Source organism: Magnolia sinica, chromosome 1 (genome assembly GCF_029962835.1).
Source record: "Magnolia sinica isolate HGM2019 chromosome 1, MsV1, whole genome shotgun sequence".
Taxonomy (NCBI): Eukaryota; Viridiplantae; Streptophyta; class Magnoliopsida; order Magnoliales; family Magnoliaceae; genus Magnolia; species Magnolia sinica.
This window is the reverse complement of record NC_080573.1, coordinates 43,126,568-43,145,504: the sequence shown is the minus strand read 5'-3', so window position 1 is coordinate 43,145,504 and position 18,937 is coordinate 43,126,568. Positions and strand designations below refer to the sequence as shown.

General features: G+C 41.4%; 1 protein-coding gene across 2 annotated transcripts; it reads right to left on the bottom strand.

The window, feature by feature from the left end:
- Positions 1–1,352: 1,352 nt before the first annotated feature.
- Positions 1,353–7,894, bottom strand: LOC131247104 (uncharacterized). 2 transcript variants are annotated; one of them, XM_058247545.1, is made up of 4 exons: positions 6,702–7,894; positions 2,679–2,801; positions 2,457–2,549; positions 1,355–1,998 (listed from the first exon to the last, which is right to left on the bottom strand). In XM_058247545.1, the coding sequence occupies exons 2-4, from the start codon at positions 2,790–2,792 to the stop codon at positions 1,579–1,581; spliced, it is 627 nt and encodes a 208-aa protein (XP_058103528.1). In that variant the 5' UTR covers positions 2,793–2,801; positions 6,702–7,894; the 3' UTR covers positions 1,355–1,578. The 2 variants fall into 2 exon arrangements, with proteins under 2 accessions (XP_058103533.1, XP_058103528.1); XM_058247550.1 differs by lacking the exon at positions 6,702–7,894 and having other exon boundaries at positions 1,353–1,998; positions 2,679–2,972.
- Between the last annotated feature and the right edge of the window lie 11,043 nt (positions 7,895–18,937).

The following is an 18,937-nucleotide window of genomic DNA, read 5'->3' as shown; positions in this document are numbered from 1 at the left end:
TGTCATATTCACTTAATAGGTTGGGAGTTATTCACTGGGTAGACCATAGATTGTGCACAATCCCAGCCTCCGATTTGTGGAAACTTCTGGTCTTGTCCAAAAGTCAGAATTAGTTTCACAATCCCAACCTCTGATTTATGGAAACTTTTGGTTTATTATACGCAAACTTTCATTATATGCCTAAATTGGTGCCTATAGTTTGGACAGCTTAAATTGAATTACCTGTGTTACATCCATCACACTATCAGAGTATCAACGTTTTTCTCTTTCTACATAGAAGGAGAAAAGCTCAGATACAACGATTGAATCAGAAGTTATGATACAGCATCATGTTGCTGCCCAACATCTTAACAGGTCAAATTTGTAGGACGGCCATCCTAAAAAAGATAAGTGACTCCATGGTGACAACTTAGGAATAGGATGCTTCAAAACTTGTGTCTTTTAGATTTCTTGTCAATGTTAAGTTTGCTAGCAAGAAAAATAAGTGGTTTATCTAAATCTTCCATTATTCACATCTCTAGGCACCACTATTGGAAAATAGTGGATTACTCTACCCAATCAAAACCATCAAGATAGTGGATCCAACTTAGATGGTGTATAGATAAAAAATCATAATGATTTGATGGTCATAACCCTTGATTTGAAGATCTTGGCTCTTCATTCCAAAAGGGTAGGCAACCCATGATGCACGGGCCCTGGTAACACATGTTTAGCCCAATTCCTCTATCACGAACCATGCATTCCATTTCCATGGAAAGACGGATTTGCCATTCCCTTCATGCATTTCTCACTCATTTTCCTTCTTCATGCATTTATGCATATTCTCGTGAGTTGAGCATAACTAACCCCAAAAGAAATGGTGACTCGAGTGATATTTCTAAATTACACTTACCTTATTATTTTTGTATTTTAATAATATTTTGAAGTTCATAGGAAGTGTCTTCCATTTATCCTTTGACATGTAACATAAACTTAGGTCTTTTAAAAGCTAATAGATGTAAAAAGAAAGTACATAACTAAGTAGATGTCATATAAATGATGCGTGATAGCTAACAAATCAAAACATGATAATAAGATCCGATATTTGCATTTTAAATGAAGTGTTCCAACCTCAAAACATGATATTAAGATCCAATATTTGCATTTTAAATGAAGTGTTCCAACTGTGGATAAAACTTGCATATCTAATTTGAAGAAACCAGCACAGTAGCCATTTCAGCCAATGCCCACTTTCTGCAAATTGAATATATGGACTCATGGAATCGCTTGCGAAAGCATTAATCGCATTTTTTGCCTTGCATGGAATGTGAACATTGTGGATTTGAACCTCTGATGCTCGATTATGGACTTAGATGTGAGTGGATACAACTATAATTTTTTTAAAATATAATGAAGAAATGGACATGATACAACCGAATACAATGAAATCATAACTTATGAGTGTCCATGCATTACCTATTACATGTAATGATAAAATATTAAAATTGGACCTTAGCTAATACATGTGTAAATACAAATATGTAATTGAAAGAGAATATGAAAACTATCAAACTTTTCATGAACTTCAATGATATTGTATCAAACTTTTCGGAAACAGAATGTGACCCCAAAACCCACAACCAATGCCATTGATACTATGGCAGTGTACATGAGAACTTTAATAATAATAATAAAACATTGTGTGTTTGGGCATATGCTTTTGAGTACAAGTATGCAGCTCCCAAAGATGAAAGTGATGCACAATGAAATTAAGGATGCCTTGAAGAAAAAATTGTGGCTTGAACCTGTTGTTTGATTTCCAAGAAATCCTGCCAAAACTGCAATAACTCCGCAGGCGGCAATCTCACTAGCCCAGATTGCAACCGTTAATCCGGTCTTTAGGTCTTTTGCTTGTGTCTCATTTTGTGATGGTTGCAGTTGACTAGCTTCAGAATTCATTCCTCCTACTACTCTATCAGCTTGTTGGTTTATTGCAATCGTGGTGTTGGTTTCATGGCCCTTACAATATAGGGAGGGTTTAAATTTGTTGTTCCACCAAAATAAGATGCTAATCGCATAAATAATTACAAGAATAAAATTAAGATGCAAACTTTCATCCATGAAGCCATATGTCCATTGCATGGACCATCCATGATGGGACACGTGGAAGAATGAATTATCTATTTGATTTGTCAATTTAGGAGCCCCATAGTTGATCAATAGTCATAAAAAAACTTATGTCCATGGTGCAATCCCATCTATCTGATGACCAATTTAAATCAGATGGTTCAGAAATGTCGAGGGAAAAAAAAGTCATTAGACTTACATTTATGTACGAAAATTAGTTCCCAAGAATTGTCTGCCATTCATGGTTTTGTACAGTTTGCATCTTACGTGGGTCAAAAGATGAATATTCTGGAGGGATATACTGGTAGAATGTGAAACTTTTTGCTAAAACCGTTTATAGTGGTAAATACCTGTGTTTGATTTGGTATCTGAGAATTCATGTTTTGCATGTCTATTTGGGTTTGTAATCCTGTGCTAATCTCAGCATTGGAATGTACATGTTGCTGTAAAATGAAAAACAATAGAAAAAAAAAATGTGGATGTTATAAGTAGCATCTGCATCAATAAATTCATTTCAAATAATAAAACAGGATTTGAAAGCAAAAATTACAGGAAGTAAAAAGGTTTTCCACCTCTATTGTTACATCATCCATCCCCAACATCTGTATCTTATTCAGCAACTCAACAATGTACATGTATAATGAATAAATGTATGAAAATATGCTGCAGCGTCTTGTTAAAGCCATAACTTGTCCCTGAAATGAAAATAATGAAGTGAATAAATCACTAGGGATGAGAAATTAAGCGTAAAAACAGTAGTTCAATAATACTAAAACTCGATTTTATTTGATGTTGAGTTGGGTCGGGTTGTGTCGAAGGGCTGAAAGAGCATAATTTTACTCGGCTCGATATTCAAATATATAAATGAAAAGTGTATATAAACAAGGACCCACTTGAAATATATATATATATATATATATATATATATATATATATATATATATATATATATATACAAAAACGCTCACCTGCGAACCAGTTCGTACGTACTACATACGAACTTTTTTGAGAACCCATCATACGTGATGTGGATCCAAAATCTGAACCGTTCATGTGAAGCAGCACCTCGTGAAACCCTCCGGGACCAAGTTTTACTTTGATCTAAAACTTTGATGGGCCATGAAAAATGAAAACAGTTTCCTCCCTTGATTTGCATTTCTCTTTGCTATGGCCCACCAGAATTTTAGATCAGGGTGAAAATTTCCCATAGGGGTTTCATGGGATTCCGCATCACATGGACCGTTCAGATTAGACACCCATGACACGTGTGCAAAGGTGCGCACGTGCGTATGTGTTGGGATATCTCATAATTCAAAAGGGATCCATCAAATGCACCTAATGGTGTTGTTAACTGATGGCCTCTTGCAATCTGCAAGGGACAGCTAAGAAAATTGAGCGATTAGGTATCAATAGATCAGCAGCTTTGATTGATGCACCACCAGTGGCATAGGAGAGGCATCTGGCTTTCTTACTGACTTGCCTACTTGACTGACTCAGCGTGATTTGAACGGAGTGAGGATGAGTGGCGATGAGTAAGTTGGGATTTTAACTCACAACCTCAAACAAATAAAAATTGTGAGGATGAGTGACTATGAGTAAGTAGGGATTTTACTCACAACCTCAAACAATTCAAAAATTCAAAAAATAGCATTTAACGGCAAGCTATGCAAAGCCTTTGTGACTTTTGTTGTCTTGTTTTTTTGTGTTTATTTTTTTTTTTTTTTTTATAAACATGCCATTTAAATACCAGGTCGACTTGATTCAAGTATTCTAGTTGACCCAACCTAGCTTAAGAACGAGTCAAGTCTAGTTTTCGAGTTTTAAAACTTTGGTTTGAACCATGCTCTGGACTTGATGTTTAGCCAGGTCAACTTGTGGACTCAACCAAGCTAGGACTTGACTCAACATTTAAATAATTAAATTGCGATTATGTAGTGATTCAATTCCCTGCACACATCCATGGACGGATATGAGCTTGGTGTCAGTGGCTAAACTATATGCTTGAGTCACACTGACTTGTATGAAGTTGACCAAGTTTTCAAGCTGACTCAATGAGCCTTGTCCCCTGCCTGTGAGTTTCCAAGAGACTAAACTCGAAATCTAAATGAGTAAAGTCGGAGGAGTTCTGAGTCAATGCAGTATGTTTTAGTGTTACGATTGAAACCAGATACACCAGATGACACTATATGTGCAAAGAGTCAAGGGATCTAAGATGATCTTTATGCAGGTATCCTTAGTAGAGGTGCAAGTTGGACGGGTTAGTTTGAGGGTTGACTCGAGCCTAACCTCTTTTTTATTTTTTTTAATTTTATTTTATATATTATTATTATTATTATTATTATTTAAATACATACACGCACTCACGCCCCACACACACCTATGCACTCACACCAGAGTGGTTTTTCACCATAATGGGTACTCAATTGATCTTGTGTTGAAACTCTTGTGAGTCTACCACTGAGGCATGAACAAGACCCAACCTAACCACAAGAGGAACCAACCCACGATGTGACCTGGCCTTACCCGAATTCCAACCCAAGATGCTCCATTCTAACTTTACCCGATCTCAACCTGAGTCAAATACATATGGTTATTTCCAACCTGGCCTTACTTGGCTCAACTTGACCTGACCCAAATTTGCTCAACCTGAGTTCAAATTGGGTTCGCATTTTCCAACCTGAACCCATATGATTATTTACAACGCAACCTAATTCGATCCAAATGCATATGATCATTTCCAACTCAATCTAACCCGCCTTGAATTTGCTCTACCCAAACCCAACTCAAATTCAAATTGGGTACCCAACCCGACCCAAATACATATGATTATTTCCAAGCCGACCTAACTGACAGAATTCGCTCAGCCTGAACACAACCTGAATTCAAGTTAGGCTGGTGTTTTCCAACCCAATCCAACTCGAGGACCTCGACAACCCAACCTAAACTAGGTTGGATCAATCGGGTTTGGCTTGTGGCCCTAATCCTTATAGGTCTCTTGAGACAATTAAAAGATTTAAGTATGAAACAAGTAGCTTGAAAGAGTAAAATGCAGTTGCTTACCGCAGCCACAGAGCTATAGGCCCATTAATAGGTCTGGACCAACCTCAGACCAGCCCTTTTTATGCTTTGGTGGGTTGATTTTCATACCAGATAAATAATAGGAAAGCCCAACAAGCAGCTCAGACCAACCCAGAGGTAGACTCATGTGAGTTTCAACACGAGGTCATGGGTTCGAGTACCCGTTGTGGTGAAACCTCACTATGGTGTGAGTGCGTGGGTTAACAGAAAACGAAAAGAAGAAAACCAAAAACCGAACCCAACGTATTTGACTATTCCTTGTTGAGTAGTCTTTAAGGGGCTCACCGAGCCATATTCGCAGTGGGCTAGGCCTTGACCCAGATATTTAACTGACAGGTCCAATTATCCATCTGGACTATCTATACCATTGATCCTTACTTTGATTACTGAGGTTTCAGTGGTACGTGCAATTCTAACCATCCAAAATCTCGGACAGAACAGAAGGTCCAAATACATTGCAACTGAAAAGACAATCATGAATCTGAAATATCTTATGAATGGGCTCCCACCCCTTTTATTTTACATGCCTTTCAAAGATCAGTTTATAAAAAAAAATAAAAATCTAACCATCTCTATTTGCGACCAACGAAGTAGTTGGCCCTCATCGATTCTAAGTGAAAATGATGAATCATCAATCTGGACCATATGGATGAGGGCCACTGATCGGTTGTCAGATAATTAGGTTGATGTAATTTTTGAAGAATGTTCATTTGACACATTATTAAGAGAAATTACCCTGCCGAGCCAACTATTCAGAGGGTTATCTCATATTCAGGCCCACCTGCTCCATCTTTTCAGTTTTTTTGCTATCTCTACTGGCTGACGTGTGTATGAGTTTAGGCTTTACCGCACGCATGCCAAACCAGTGCGTGTGAAGATTTAGGTCCATTCATCTTGTGAACATGCCCGCAGTCGCAGGCAAAATCCGTCTGGTTCACTGCACAGGTGGCGAACAGGTGGTAATATAAAAATGGACAGTCAGAGAATTTTATATACACATGTGCCCCCTCTGATGGACGTGTTGGGCTGATCTTTCGCTCAGAGCATGCTTACCATGGCTGCGCCTAATGAATGGGCACAGATTGCGCACAAGCGTCACCTGTTGGCACGTGTGCCAAGAACCTCTGCCTCTTATCTCAAGTGAGGAAGTGCCATTAGCGTTCTTCATAAAAAAATGCAACATAGATGGTTCACGGCAGTGAATTTGGTAGGCCCCACTCCAAGAAAACTTGGGAAGGGCATGTAGCAAGTAAGAGCGTTCATCTAATATCCCACATCATGAATGGTTCATAATTGAGAAAAATCAAACCACTCAAGTTAGAAAAAATAAAAACATAAATTGAAGAAGAAGAAGAAGAAGAATCCAAGAATCAAAAAATCGAAGAAGAAGAAGAGGAGGAAGAAGAAGAAGAAGAAGAATGTTAATTGAATCAAATGAATAAAGAGCAACTGATGAAACGAATTCGTGTGATTGGTAGGATTAGCTAAACTATAAGCAAAGAGAAGGAAAAACTTACTTAATTGAAGTCTCTCTCACTTTGTTTTAAACAAGAGATGATCTTAAGACACGATAGAAAGAGTTGGAAGAAAGATAGGTAATTGACAGTATAGAAGAAGCTGAGACCAATGCCCCTTTTTATAGCAATGGGCGGGGAAAGACTCAAGACAAAAGAAATTGACAGGAAAATCAGGTCGGTCGGGGGGCGGGTGTGGTGGGCGGGGCCTGTGACAAAAGAGCAACTCCCAGGTTTGCAAGCTCCCTTTGCAAAAGTGCTTAAGACAACTATTCATTTGCATTTTTGAGCTCTTTGATTTTGCATGCTTAAGTCCCGAGTCCTACCGGTTGCATCTTTTCATTTGCACTTATGGGCTATAGGATTTGCAAGTTGTAGTGTCCAACCGATTACTTGTTTTGATTTGAAATTTGGGGCTTTTCTTATTTGCACATTTGAGCTTATGTCCCAAGTCCAACTGGATACATTGTTTTATTTGCACTTTTGGGCTATATGATTTGGACGTTTGGATTTGGTCTCAAGTCTATCTGGTCAAATACTTTGATTTACACTTTTGGTCTCTTTGCTTTCCAAATTTGAGCATAGGTTGCAAGTCTGATAGGTTACATGTTTTGATTTGCAATTGAACAGTTTGATTTGCATGTTTAAGCTTAGGTTTTTGATTTGCAATTTTGGGCTCCATCGATTTGCATGTTTGAGCTAAGGTCTCAAGTCCTACCAGTTACATGATTTGATTTGTACTTTTAGGCTCTTTCATATGCATATGTGAGGTAATGACCTAAGTCCAAATACATTTTTTTTATTTGCACTTTTGGATTCTTTACTTTGCACGTTTGAACTTGGCTTCATGTTCAGCTGATTACATTTTTTGATATGCCCTTTTGGGGTCTTTGATTTACCTGCGCCTTAGGTTGCAGGTCCAATACCTTACATGTCTTGATTTGCATGTTTAAGCTTAGGTCTCAATTCCAACCTTAGGATCCTTTGATTTGCACTTTTAAGCCCTTTGATTTGCATGTATTAGCTTGTCCCAAGTCTAACTGATTACATGTTTGATTTACACTTTAGAACTCTTTCATTTGCATATTTAATTTTAGGTTTCAAGTCTAATGGGGTAAGAATTTTGATTTGCATGTTTGAGCTCAGGTCTCAAGTCCAGCCGGATTGCATGCTTTAATATGCACTTTTGGACTCTTTGATATTGATGTAGAGCGGGTCGCGGACAGTTACATGTTTTGATTTGCACTTTTGGTCTTTTTTATTCGCATGTTTGAAATTGGTCCCAAATCAAACCAGTTGTGTTTTGATTTTTCTTCTTGTGGCTCTTTGATTTGCATGTTTGAGCTTAGGTCCCATGTCTAATTAGTTACATCCTTTTGTAGTGCACTTTTGAAATCTTTGATTTGCATGTTTGAGAGTAGGTCACATGTCTAACTGTTACGGATTTCAATTTATGCTTTTAGACTCTTTGATTTGCATGTTTAACCTTGACTCCAAGACCAACTAGGTACACATTTGGACTCCCACTTTTGGACTTTTTAATTTGCATGTTTTATGTTAGATACTCTCTATAGCTGACGTCTTTATTTTAATGTACTTTTTTGATTTGCATGTTGGATCTTAGGTTTTTGAAAGTTATTTGCAAGGTGGACTGTTAATGTAATCCAACACGTTAGACTCAGGACCTCCTTTATGAGTTTTTATTTAGTGGCTACGACCTTTTGAAATGCCAGGTGTCCACTTTGCAGTTTTGAGCTGATAGTGTTTGTAGTTTCATGGGATTTCTGAGGATGGACGTGTGCTTTGACGAAAGACACAGTCGTTGGGGGTCATAGATTAAGTGAGGCAGGGTAACAGTTTAACTGTTTAGTGAGTGAGGCCTTGAATGTGTGGCCCACCTCGATGTATGTGTTGTAGATGCACACTGTACATTCATTTTTTCATTTGGTTTTTCAGCTCATTTGAGGGCATTATATCAAAATTGAGGTAGATACAAAATCTCAGGTGAATCACAGTAGGGATTTCTGGGGGCCACAGAAGTTTTGGATCAAAATGCTATTCTAGACTCTTTGATTTGCATGTTTAACCTTGACTCTCAAGACCAACTAGGTACACATTTGGACTCCCACTTTTGGACTTTTTAATTTGCATGTTTGAGCTTCGATATATAAACGCGGACATCGAGCAGGTCCCACGGTCAGGGCATCACCCACTAAGCTGTCAAGTCTGCCTCATCTAATCCGCGCATTTGACACTGTTTTAAGGTGACTGTTGACCCAAAAGACACGGAAAAAGGAGGTGTGCTTTGTCACCATAATTCTTTACGGTGACCCCTTCACCAAGCATACGGGGGATACATGTATGGTTGGTTATCTGACCGTCCTTAATAGTGGGCCACTTGGGATGAGGCATGGCTCGAAGTATAGTGGACAACTGGGGATGAGGCCCCATAGCACAAAGTCGTGCTAATAAAACAGTCTTAACCATTCAATAGATGGGGATCACGTGGTTGTTCAAGGGTCTAATTCAATTACAAAATAGAATTTTTAAGATCAACTAATTAATGCGTGCTTCATGCATGCTCCATCACATCTATGGTCAAGCCCCTAAATTGTGTGGTCTGGATTACCAAACATACATGCATGCAATGGATGAGTAGCAACAACTCTAGAATCCCTTCTCGCACTAATATTTCTAATATCTCATGAGAGATGTGGCCTAATTTCCTGTTCCACAACATGGAGAAATTTTCTTAATCTAGTATTCGCTTAGATCCTACTTTATTTTTATATATGACATTTATACTATACATGTGAGGTATTCAAGTCTAATTGGTATAGGTCGTTCACTATATAATCAGTGCCGACGATAATTGAATCAAAGTAAACACTCAACTTTTTAATCTCAAATTTAAACGAATAACCTAATTTGTCTAAATGAGAAATAAAAATCAAACTATGCCTTATAGAAGGCACACAAAATGTATCAACTAGATCCAATAAATGACTTGATCCTAACATAAGCCTACAGACTCCGACTTGCCTCCACATCGACTTTAACACCATTACATACGTATACTAAGTATTCTGCATCAGTTGGTGTCCAACACTGTAAAAAGTCCTGCACAGAAGTACAGATGTGAATAGTTGTTCCCGAATCTATCCACCAAGAATCTCCCGATACATCAGTTAGATTAGGTTCAAAACAGACTAAGATAGAAATATCGCCCTTCTTTATGAGCCACTAATTATACTTTATGCAGTCTTTCTTCTTATTGCTCAGCTTATTGTTGTAGAAATAATTTTTCTTTTTAGCCCACTTATGACTCAATGCATTCCCAAGTTGACTGCCGGTCGGAGGACCTAGAGGACCTGAGGATCCCTTATCAGAACCATTTTTCCTTTTTTTCTGCTTCCATTATGTCCCCGTCTATCTATTCAAGTTATGATATTAGCATTTTCTGTCTTGCCTAGTGTCTTGAGCCTTTCCTCCTCTTAGACGCACCGAGATTTCAGTTTGTCCAATGTCTATTTATCCCTTAGTGTGTTATAATTTGCTAGGAACGGTATTGTATTGAGAAGGTAAGTTATTGATGACCAAGTCAACCAATTGACCATATTTGATTTCCAAGTCTCTTGAGTGGGTGCAAAACCTTTACATGTCGAGGATCTTCAAAGCACTCCCAAAACCTCGGACTTCACAACCTCCTACTCCGTGACCTTTATTCGATTATGAATTTTTCGATCAGGTCTATTAATTGTTTCCATGACACGCCAAGGGTTCGTCCCATCTAATTGGTTGGAATTTTTAATAGCTCTCGAGACACCCATAGTTTTATTAGTCTGGCTGAGGTCCGAAGAGGAGTTTAATCTCATTTTGGATGGGATTTCCAAGAGTATGAAAATATTCTCTTCTCATTCTTTCTTCTTTGAGTTCTTTTTATTTCTTGAGTAAGGTTTGAAGACAATAGTCTAGCTTCTTGGTGGTATAAATAAAAACTAGAGAAAAAATAAATGCTATTATGGTACTAAGACCAAATCAAGAATTATAATGGTTTGATGTCATGCCCCAAACTCGGAAATTGGACTCACAAAATTTTCAATCGCCGAATCCGACACTAACAACCTCCATAGTACCTCATTCTCGGCTCTCGGCACCTACATACACTAGGTTCCGATCTTAGGATCCCACAAGGAGGATTTTAAATATGATTTGATTCGTAATGAGCATAATCATAAGCCTAACCCATGAACAATAACCATAAGAACACCATCACAAAATCCACTATGATAAAAACTTTGAGTACAATACGTACGAAAGGAAAATACAAGATATGAAAATAACAGAACTCTAGAGGCTCAACCGCACACTCCAACCGCCGCAAGGCTATGGCCGTGTCCGACGTCACCTGCATGCATCAATCGTGCATAAGCTTATAAAAAGCTTAGAAGGTGGTGTAAGTGTGTGCGTAGTATGAACGTGCTCATAATGCAAAGTCAGAGTAATGCGGAATCATATTGATGAGTACATGAATGCAATCAGCCGTACCAAGGCTATGCGGTGCAAGATATGAATGTTATCGGCCATATCAAGACCATGCGATGCGAGATGCAACTCAAGCATGTCAATCCTCATCCAAATCCTCATACAGCTCATCAAATATCAGTACAGTTCTCATTCTAGATAATCACCGGGGTTTGATACACTCCAAATGGCACTGCCCCCTATCTGAACACACAACTGGGAGAGTGGAAGAGACCTCACTATCCACTAGCAAATATCAGGCCCGGCTCGTCGATAGCGGACCTATTCCTCAAGCCGGTCAAACTCAACCTAGAAATTATCCCCTCACTCAGGCGGATAAGGTCACAACCCTTTCTTACCGACCACGACACATTGGGAGACGTGGCCTCCTGGTATTCGGCCGTCGTACCATCCATGATGTGCTTGTGGAGGCCACAACCCTCTGGTACCATGGGGTTTAGAAATTTTCACCTAGGGACATCTATGGTGCCCCTATGCTAGAAACAGTATTTTCTGTGTCCGATCCTACCATCCACGATGTGCCTATGGAGGCCACAGCCCTAATGTCGCTAGGGCGTGCAGTAATCATGTCATACAAATGCGAAGTGCGTGAATCACACTACCAGTCATGCAGCAATCCTGCGCGTACCGCGCGCTCATGTAGGGCAACTCCACCTATCAGGGAGCCCATAAACAATCTGCCCGAAGGCATATGCTATGATCAGTCACTCCTCATATCAAGCATACATATGATGCGTATGAGCATGAATCATGGATCTATACTAAACATGTTATATGGTGATGGATTCTGTTTATAACAAAGATGGGCCTAGACGGCCTACACGCTACAAGTATGGGCCTATCAATGGGCCCCTAGGAGAGTTACAATGCAGACATTTAACCATCACTGCTCTTACAATGTGGACGTCAAACCATCATTGCTCCCAAGGCACGGCCTGTCTTGAACATCATTATATAAACCATGGTAGAGTCACACATTGCAATGGGCCTTATGTACATCCCATTAGACCTTTACCTAAGGGCTCCAAATACATCAAATGGGCCGCATCACATGGGCCTCATATATATCTAGGTGGGCCCCAACAACGGGCCACAAATACATCAAGGTGGGCCTCCTCATATGGCCTTATATGTATACCAAGGTGGGCCTCAACGGATGGGTCATAACTAGATCAAGATAGGCCTCAATTATGGGCCTCATATATACCAAGGTGGGCCTCAAAAGATCAACTGGATCACACTCTAAATAACAGTGGCGACAATGATTTCCACCATTAAAAATCCTACAGGGCCCACCGTTATGTATTGTTTTGGGATCCAACCTATTCATAAATTTACATGGAGATAGATGAAGTGAAAGCAAAAACATCAGCTTGATTGGAACCACAGTGACCCTTAAGAAGTTTTGAACGATGAATGTCATTGTCCCCACTATTTTTAAATGGTGGGGTCTACTTGAATTATAGATCTATCTCATTTTTAGTCTCAAGCCTTAAGACCAGCTTTTAAAATGGTTGGACGGCTTAGATGCAACACATGCATCCTGATGGGCCCCATAGATGGATGGCGTGGATAAGACAGGTGGGACCCATGGAACTTGGTGACACCACTCCAGCAGCTATGGCCGGAGTGAGGTACACCAGCCGTCCCACCACGATGTGGGTAAAACACATACATTAGTGGGTCCCACGTAGGGCCCACCATAACGTTAACTTTCCATCCAATCTGTTAATAAGGTCACGTAGACTTGAATGCAGAGGAAAAACAATTTTCATAATGGTCCAAAACTTTTGGGACACCCAAAAGGGTTTTAATGGAAGACATTCAATCACCTCTGTTTCCTGTGATGTGGGCCACTTGAGTTCTGGATGAGGCTAATTTTCGGAGGGGTCCACTGCCCTAAGGGGCCCATCAAATGTACGGTGTTAATGTTCAACACACATCACGGTGGGGGCCATGGTCGGGACAAGTGGGTCCCTGCTGCTTCACACCATAAAGAAGACAGGATGTTGCTTGCGGCCCTATCGCATATATGTTATATATATATATATATATTGTTTTTGATTTATTTGGGGTTTTTCCTAGGTGGGACCCGTCAAGAGGATCCACTCCTTTGGTTGGATTCTATGGTTCATGACGGACCAAACAAGTCCAATATTCAAGGTATTTTGGTATGTAGAAACACGAGAGTGGGCCTTAATAGATTCTGACTGTAAGGATCACTGTTTTATTTAATTCGGCCCCCCAGATATTTAGATTGGCTCCATTCTTCGGCTAAATGCCTAAAACGAGATGAGAAATAGGATAGATGGTGTGGATTATATACATACATTAAGGTGGGGCCTGCATGAGCGGCCCACCCAAACCTTAAATAAATATATATATTATTTTATTTATTATTATTATTATTTTTGCTCGTTAGGACATCCCACTATCGGTTCACGTTCATCAACCCACGTCCGTGTCCCCGGACGCTAGACGGACGGCTTGAATAAAAAATCAAGGTGGGTCCCACATGGATGTGGCCCACTTGATTTGGGTCAATATGATATTTGTGTTTTTCCTTCCATCCAAGCCCGCTAACGGGCCGGACGGTGTAGATCCAACCCATCCATTAAGTGGGTCCCATGAAGGTGAATGGCATGGCTAACATATACACTTCATGGTGGTCCACACACACACACCACACCATCATCCATATGAGAGAGAGAGAGAGAGAGAGAGAGAGAGAGAGAGAGAGAGAGACACGGTGATGGAGGGACCCGCCACTATCGGCCCCTCATGGTTACATTACATACATCAAAATGGGTCCCACCTACAAGTGGGCCCTAAAAATTAAGAGTCAAAGGTGGATCACCCACCTATTAGCCTCCTTCTTGCTCCCTTAGCCTCCTTAGCTCTTATGCTCAACTTTTGACGGTAGATGGAGTTTTGATGGTGGGGATACGAGATGAGAGGGTGGGCCACACTTGTTATTTTTGGGAGAGCCTGGGAAGGCTTGGTCGTATGGAATTTTTGTTGCTTAGGAGATTTTTTTTTGAGAAATGAGGGAGAGAGAGAAGTGATGGGGTGATAAGAGTTGAGTGATGGATGAAGTGATGTAAGGGTTGACTTTGGTAATGGGAAAGGGATGGTTGCTTGTACTTGTGGTATGAAGTGTACTTGACTTGATTGATTGATTGATTGATGGGACATGTTATAGAGATTCTCTCGAAATTCACAACGCGCGCCGTTTCTTTGGAATGAATGTGGGCCCACATCTCCTGGCCTGGGTATCAGATCTGTGTGCAAGTTACGGCGTTGGAACAGCGGCGATGACGTGGTCGCTGGGGTACAAGTTTCAGGTCGAGCCGACTCTGATATGCAGGACTCGGCTTAAGATCGTGTGTAAACATCGGATACATGTCGAGGGTTGCTAGAATTTGACCGGAATGATCGTAGAAGCCCACGAAACGGTATGGTCTAGGATATGGGCCTCAGATTTGATGTCATGCCCCAAACTCTAAAACCTGGGCTCACAAAATTTTCGATCGCTGAATCCGGTGCCGACAACCTCCGTAGTACCCCATTCTCGGCTCCCAGCACCATATGCCATGTTCCGATCCTGGGATACTATAAGGAGGATTTTCAACACCGCTTAATTCGTAAGAAGCGTAACCAAAGGCATAACCCACAAACAACAACCCAAAAACTCCATTACATTTTCACTATGATCAAAAACTTTACAAGTACAATGAGCATAAAGGAAAATACAAGGATGATGAACAAAAACTCCAAAATGATCTGCCACGCGTCCAAGCCTCAGCGCTGCTGCGATCCAACGTCACCTGCACGCAACGGTCGTGCATAAGCTTATAGAAAGCTTAGAGGGTGGTGAAAGTGTATGCTCAAGGTGGTAATGCAGTTATGCAGTATCAGAGTAATGCGGAACATGCTGATGAATGCCAAGAATACCATTAGCCGTACCAAGGCCATGCGGTGCAAAGAATGATGTCGGCCATACCAAGGCCATGCAATGCGAAATGCAACTCAAGCATACAAATCCTCATCTAAGTCCACATATCAATACGACTCAAAATTTGGAATATCACCGGGGTCTAGTACACTCCAAGCCAAATTGCCGCCCCATCGGGCGCAATAAGGTGAGTGGAAAAGACCTCACTATCCGCCTGCCAATATCGGGCTTGGCTCGTCAATAGCGGACCCATTCCTCGAGCTGGTCAGACTCAGCCTAGCATTGCCCCCTACTCTCGGGCGGGTAAGGCCGCACCCCTTTCCAATCGACCACGACACAGTGGAAAGCACAACCGTCTGGTAATCGGCACTTAGCGCTCATGCAGCCACTCGGTCTAGACGTTGGAGCAACCTCTTGGTACCATAAGGGTTTAGGGACTTTCACCCAGGGATATCTATCGCACCCGTGTAGAAACGATTTCCGGTATCCATTCCGCCAACCACGATACGCTGTGAGGCCACCCGATGTCGCTAGGGCGTACAGTAACCATATCACACAATGCGAATGCATGAATCACACTATCCAGTCATACAGCAATCCTGCGCGTATCGTGCGCTCATGTAGGGCAACACCCCCTGTACGGGAGCCCCTAAACAATCTGCCCGAAGGCATATGCTATGATCAGTCATTTCTCATATCAAGCATACGTATGATGCATATGATCATGAATCATGGAACTAAACATGTTATATGGGATGGATGATGTTCATAACGAAGATGGGCCTAGACGGCCTACACATTACACGTACGAGCCTAACAATGGGCCCTAGGGAAAGATATAATGCGGACATTTAACCACACTATACTTACAATGTGGACGTCAAACCAACATTGCTCCCAAGGCACGACTGCCACAAATATCATTACATAAATTATGTTGGGATCACACATTGCAATGGACCTTAGGTACATTCCATTGGGCCTTAAATACATCAAATGGGCCAAATCACATGGGCCTTATATTCATTAGGTGGGCCACATCAATGGGCCGCACCAATGGGCCTTATGTACATTGCAATGGGCTATAACCCGTGGGTCTTAGAATGCATCAAATGGGCCTAATCTCATGGGCCTTATGAGTATCAAATGGGCCTCGCCAATTGGGCCCCATATGTACATCAAATGGGCCTCAACCCATAGGTCCTTTAATGGGCCTTAACCCATGGGCCCCTAATGCATTAAATGGGCCTCGACCCATGGGCCTTACATATACATCAAAGTGGGCCTCAACCATGGGCCACAAGTACTGAGATGGGCCTTATATATATATATCAAAGTGGGCCTCAACCATCAATAAATTATATATAATATAATATAATATATATATGTAACATATAATATTATATATATACATATAACATATAATATTATATATATAAATATATATACACACACCAACACACACACGCACACGTACACAGCAGGCCCACCGTCCCTGGACGGTGGGAATAAAACACTTGCATCACTGTGGGCTCCATGTGGGGCCCACCATAATGTTACTATGCCATCCAACCCGTTGATAAGGCCACGTGGGCCTAGATGAAGGGTGAAAACAAATTTCACCCTGATCCAAAACTTCTGCGGTAGTGGCCCACCCTATGAACGGCTCAGATGGTAGGTAAACATCAAGGGGGGCCCACAGCCACAGCCGTGGGTGGCTGCATGAACGTCTGTCTGCCCGGACGCCGTGCGCAGGCGCTGCCTGCTGCGTCTGACACAGCAGCAGCAGCAGCTGCTGCTGATGATTTTATTTTTATTGTTAATTCTGTTTTTCTGTGGTTTTCACAGGTGGGGTCCACATTTTGATAATCTACACCGTCCAATGGCCTTCCATGGCTCAACACGAGCAAAACAAGTCCAATATCGAACATATTTTGGCATATAGGAAATCAGGGGAGGTTTCAATGGTGAAAACCACCATTTGATATGGTATGGCCCGCCCGAAGGTCTGATTGATCCCATCTTTTGGCTCAACGCATAAAAGGGGCTTGGGAAAGGAATGGATGGTGTGGATTGAAGACATACATCAAGATGGAGCCTACACAAGTGGACCACCCCCATTAGCTTGTAACCAAGCTTGCATTTGTGTTTTCAGCAAACGTCCAGCGTCCCTGGACGCTGGACTCTCTGGCCGAGCAAGGTGGGCCTACTCATGAGGGCCACCACTGATGGATGGTATGGGTACAATACATGCAAAGTGGGCCCCACTTGTAAATGGTTTGGATAACATACTAACTTCATGGTGGGGTCCATTCAAGTGGGCCACACAACCTCATTATCATCACAAAAATAAAATAAAATAAAAGAGAGAGAGAGATAGAGAGTGAGACCCGCGTGATGGAGGGACCCCGACACTATGGGCCCTCCCTTGCACTAAATCATACATCAAGTGGGTCCCATTACATGTGGGCCCATTAAAATTAAATCCAACGGTGGAGATCCCTTCTCCACTAAATTAGATGGTCTAGATGACCCTAAATATGCAAGAAAGTAAACATCATGATGGGGTCCATGGAGAATGGCCCCATCATGGAATGATCATGATGATCCAAGTGGGCCATTGGTCATATCTTAGGGTCCAAAGTGAGATCCAAACCATTGATTAGATGGCCTCACTTGGCCCATCTTAAAAACATCAAAAAATATCCTCTCCAAACACCCACCGCTTGATCTTCTTGCTCCCTTGGCTTCCTTAGCTCCTTGTGCTTCTCTTTGATGGAAGAAGATGAGAAATGGATGGTTGAGATGAGAGATCTAGGGATGGAAAGGTGGGCCACACTTGCATTTTCTCACCATGGGAGGACTCATACATATGGGATTTTTGCTTATGGGAGAGTTTGAAATTGAGAGAGACTTGTAAGGGAGAGAGAGTGTGTGTGATGGGTGATGGAGTGATGGATGGGAGAGAGAGGGATGGGTGTGTAAGAGGCTTTTTGACTTTTTTGGCAAAAGTTGTAAGAGAGGGTATGGGTTGTGTAAGAACTTTTTGACTTTGGGGCTTGCTTGGGAAAGGGTGAAAGGTGATGTGTACTTGACATGATGGGATTGATTGATTGATGTGACACCTTGTAGAGATTCCCTCAGAATTCACACGCGCGGTGTTTTCCTCGCACCGAACGCTGGCCCACATCTCCCAACCAGGGTATCGCCTCGGCGCGCAAGTCGCAGCATCGGAACCGCGGCGACGACGCGGTCGCTAAGGTATAAGTCCTGGGTTGAGTCGACTCGGGTTGACGGCATGAGAATCAGGGTCGCGCGCAAATACCGGTTAAGGGTCGAAGGTTGCCGGAATTCGACAGGACTGCAGAAGCTTACGGAACGATACGGTGTAGGATATGGGCCTTACATTTGAGCTCAATTAAATCCCCAGGACACTATGCTAAGAGCTCTATTGTACATTTGGAGTCATAAATTGTCTTTAAAAAAGCATTGCAGTGTGCCTTGTTGAGTGTCAAATATTGCTTATTTTCCCTATTTATATCTTGGTTTTATTGACATGATAATGCTCAATGGTATATTTTATACATGTTTGTGTTACAAGGTGAATCTGAGAGTTTGGATTGAAAAGAATATTAAAAACATGGAATTAATGCTCAAGAATCACCAAGGCAAGGGATATGGATCTTACGAGACCAATATTGAAGAATTCACATGCCAAAGATCCTAGGAAACCAAGTAT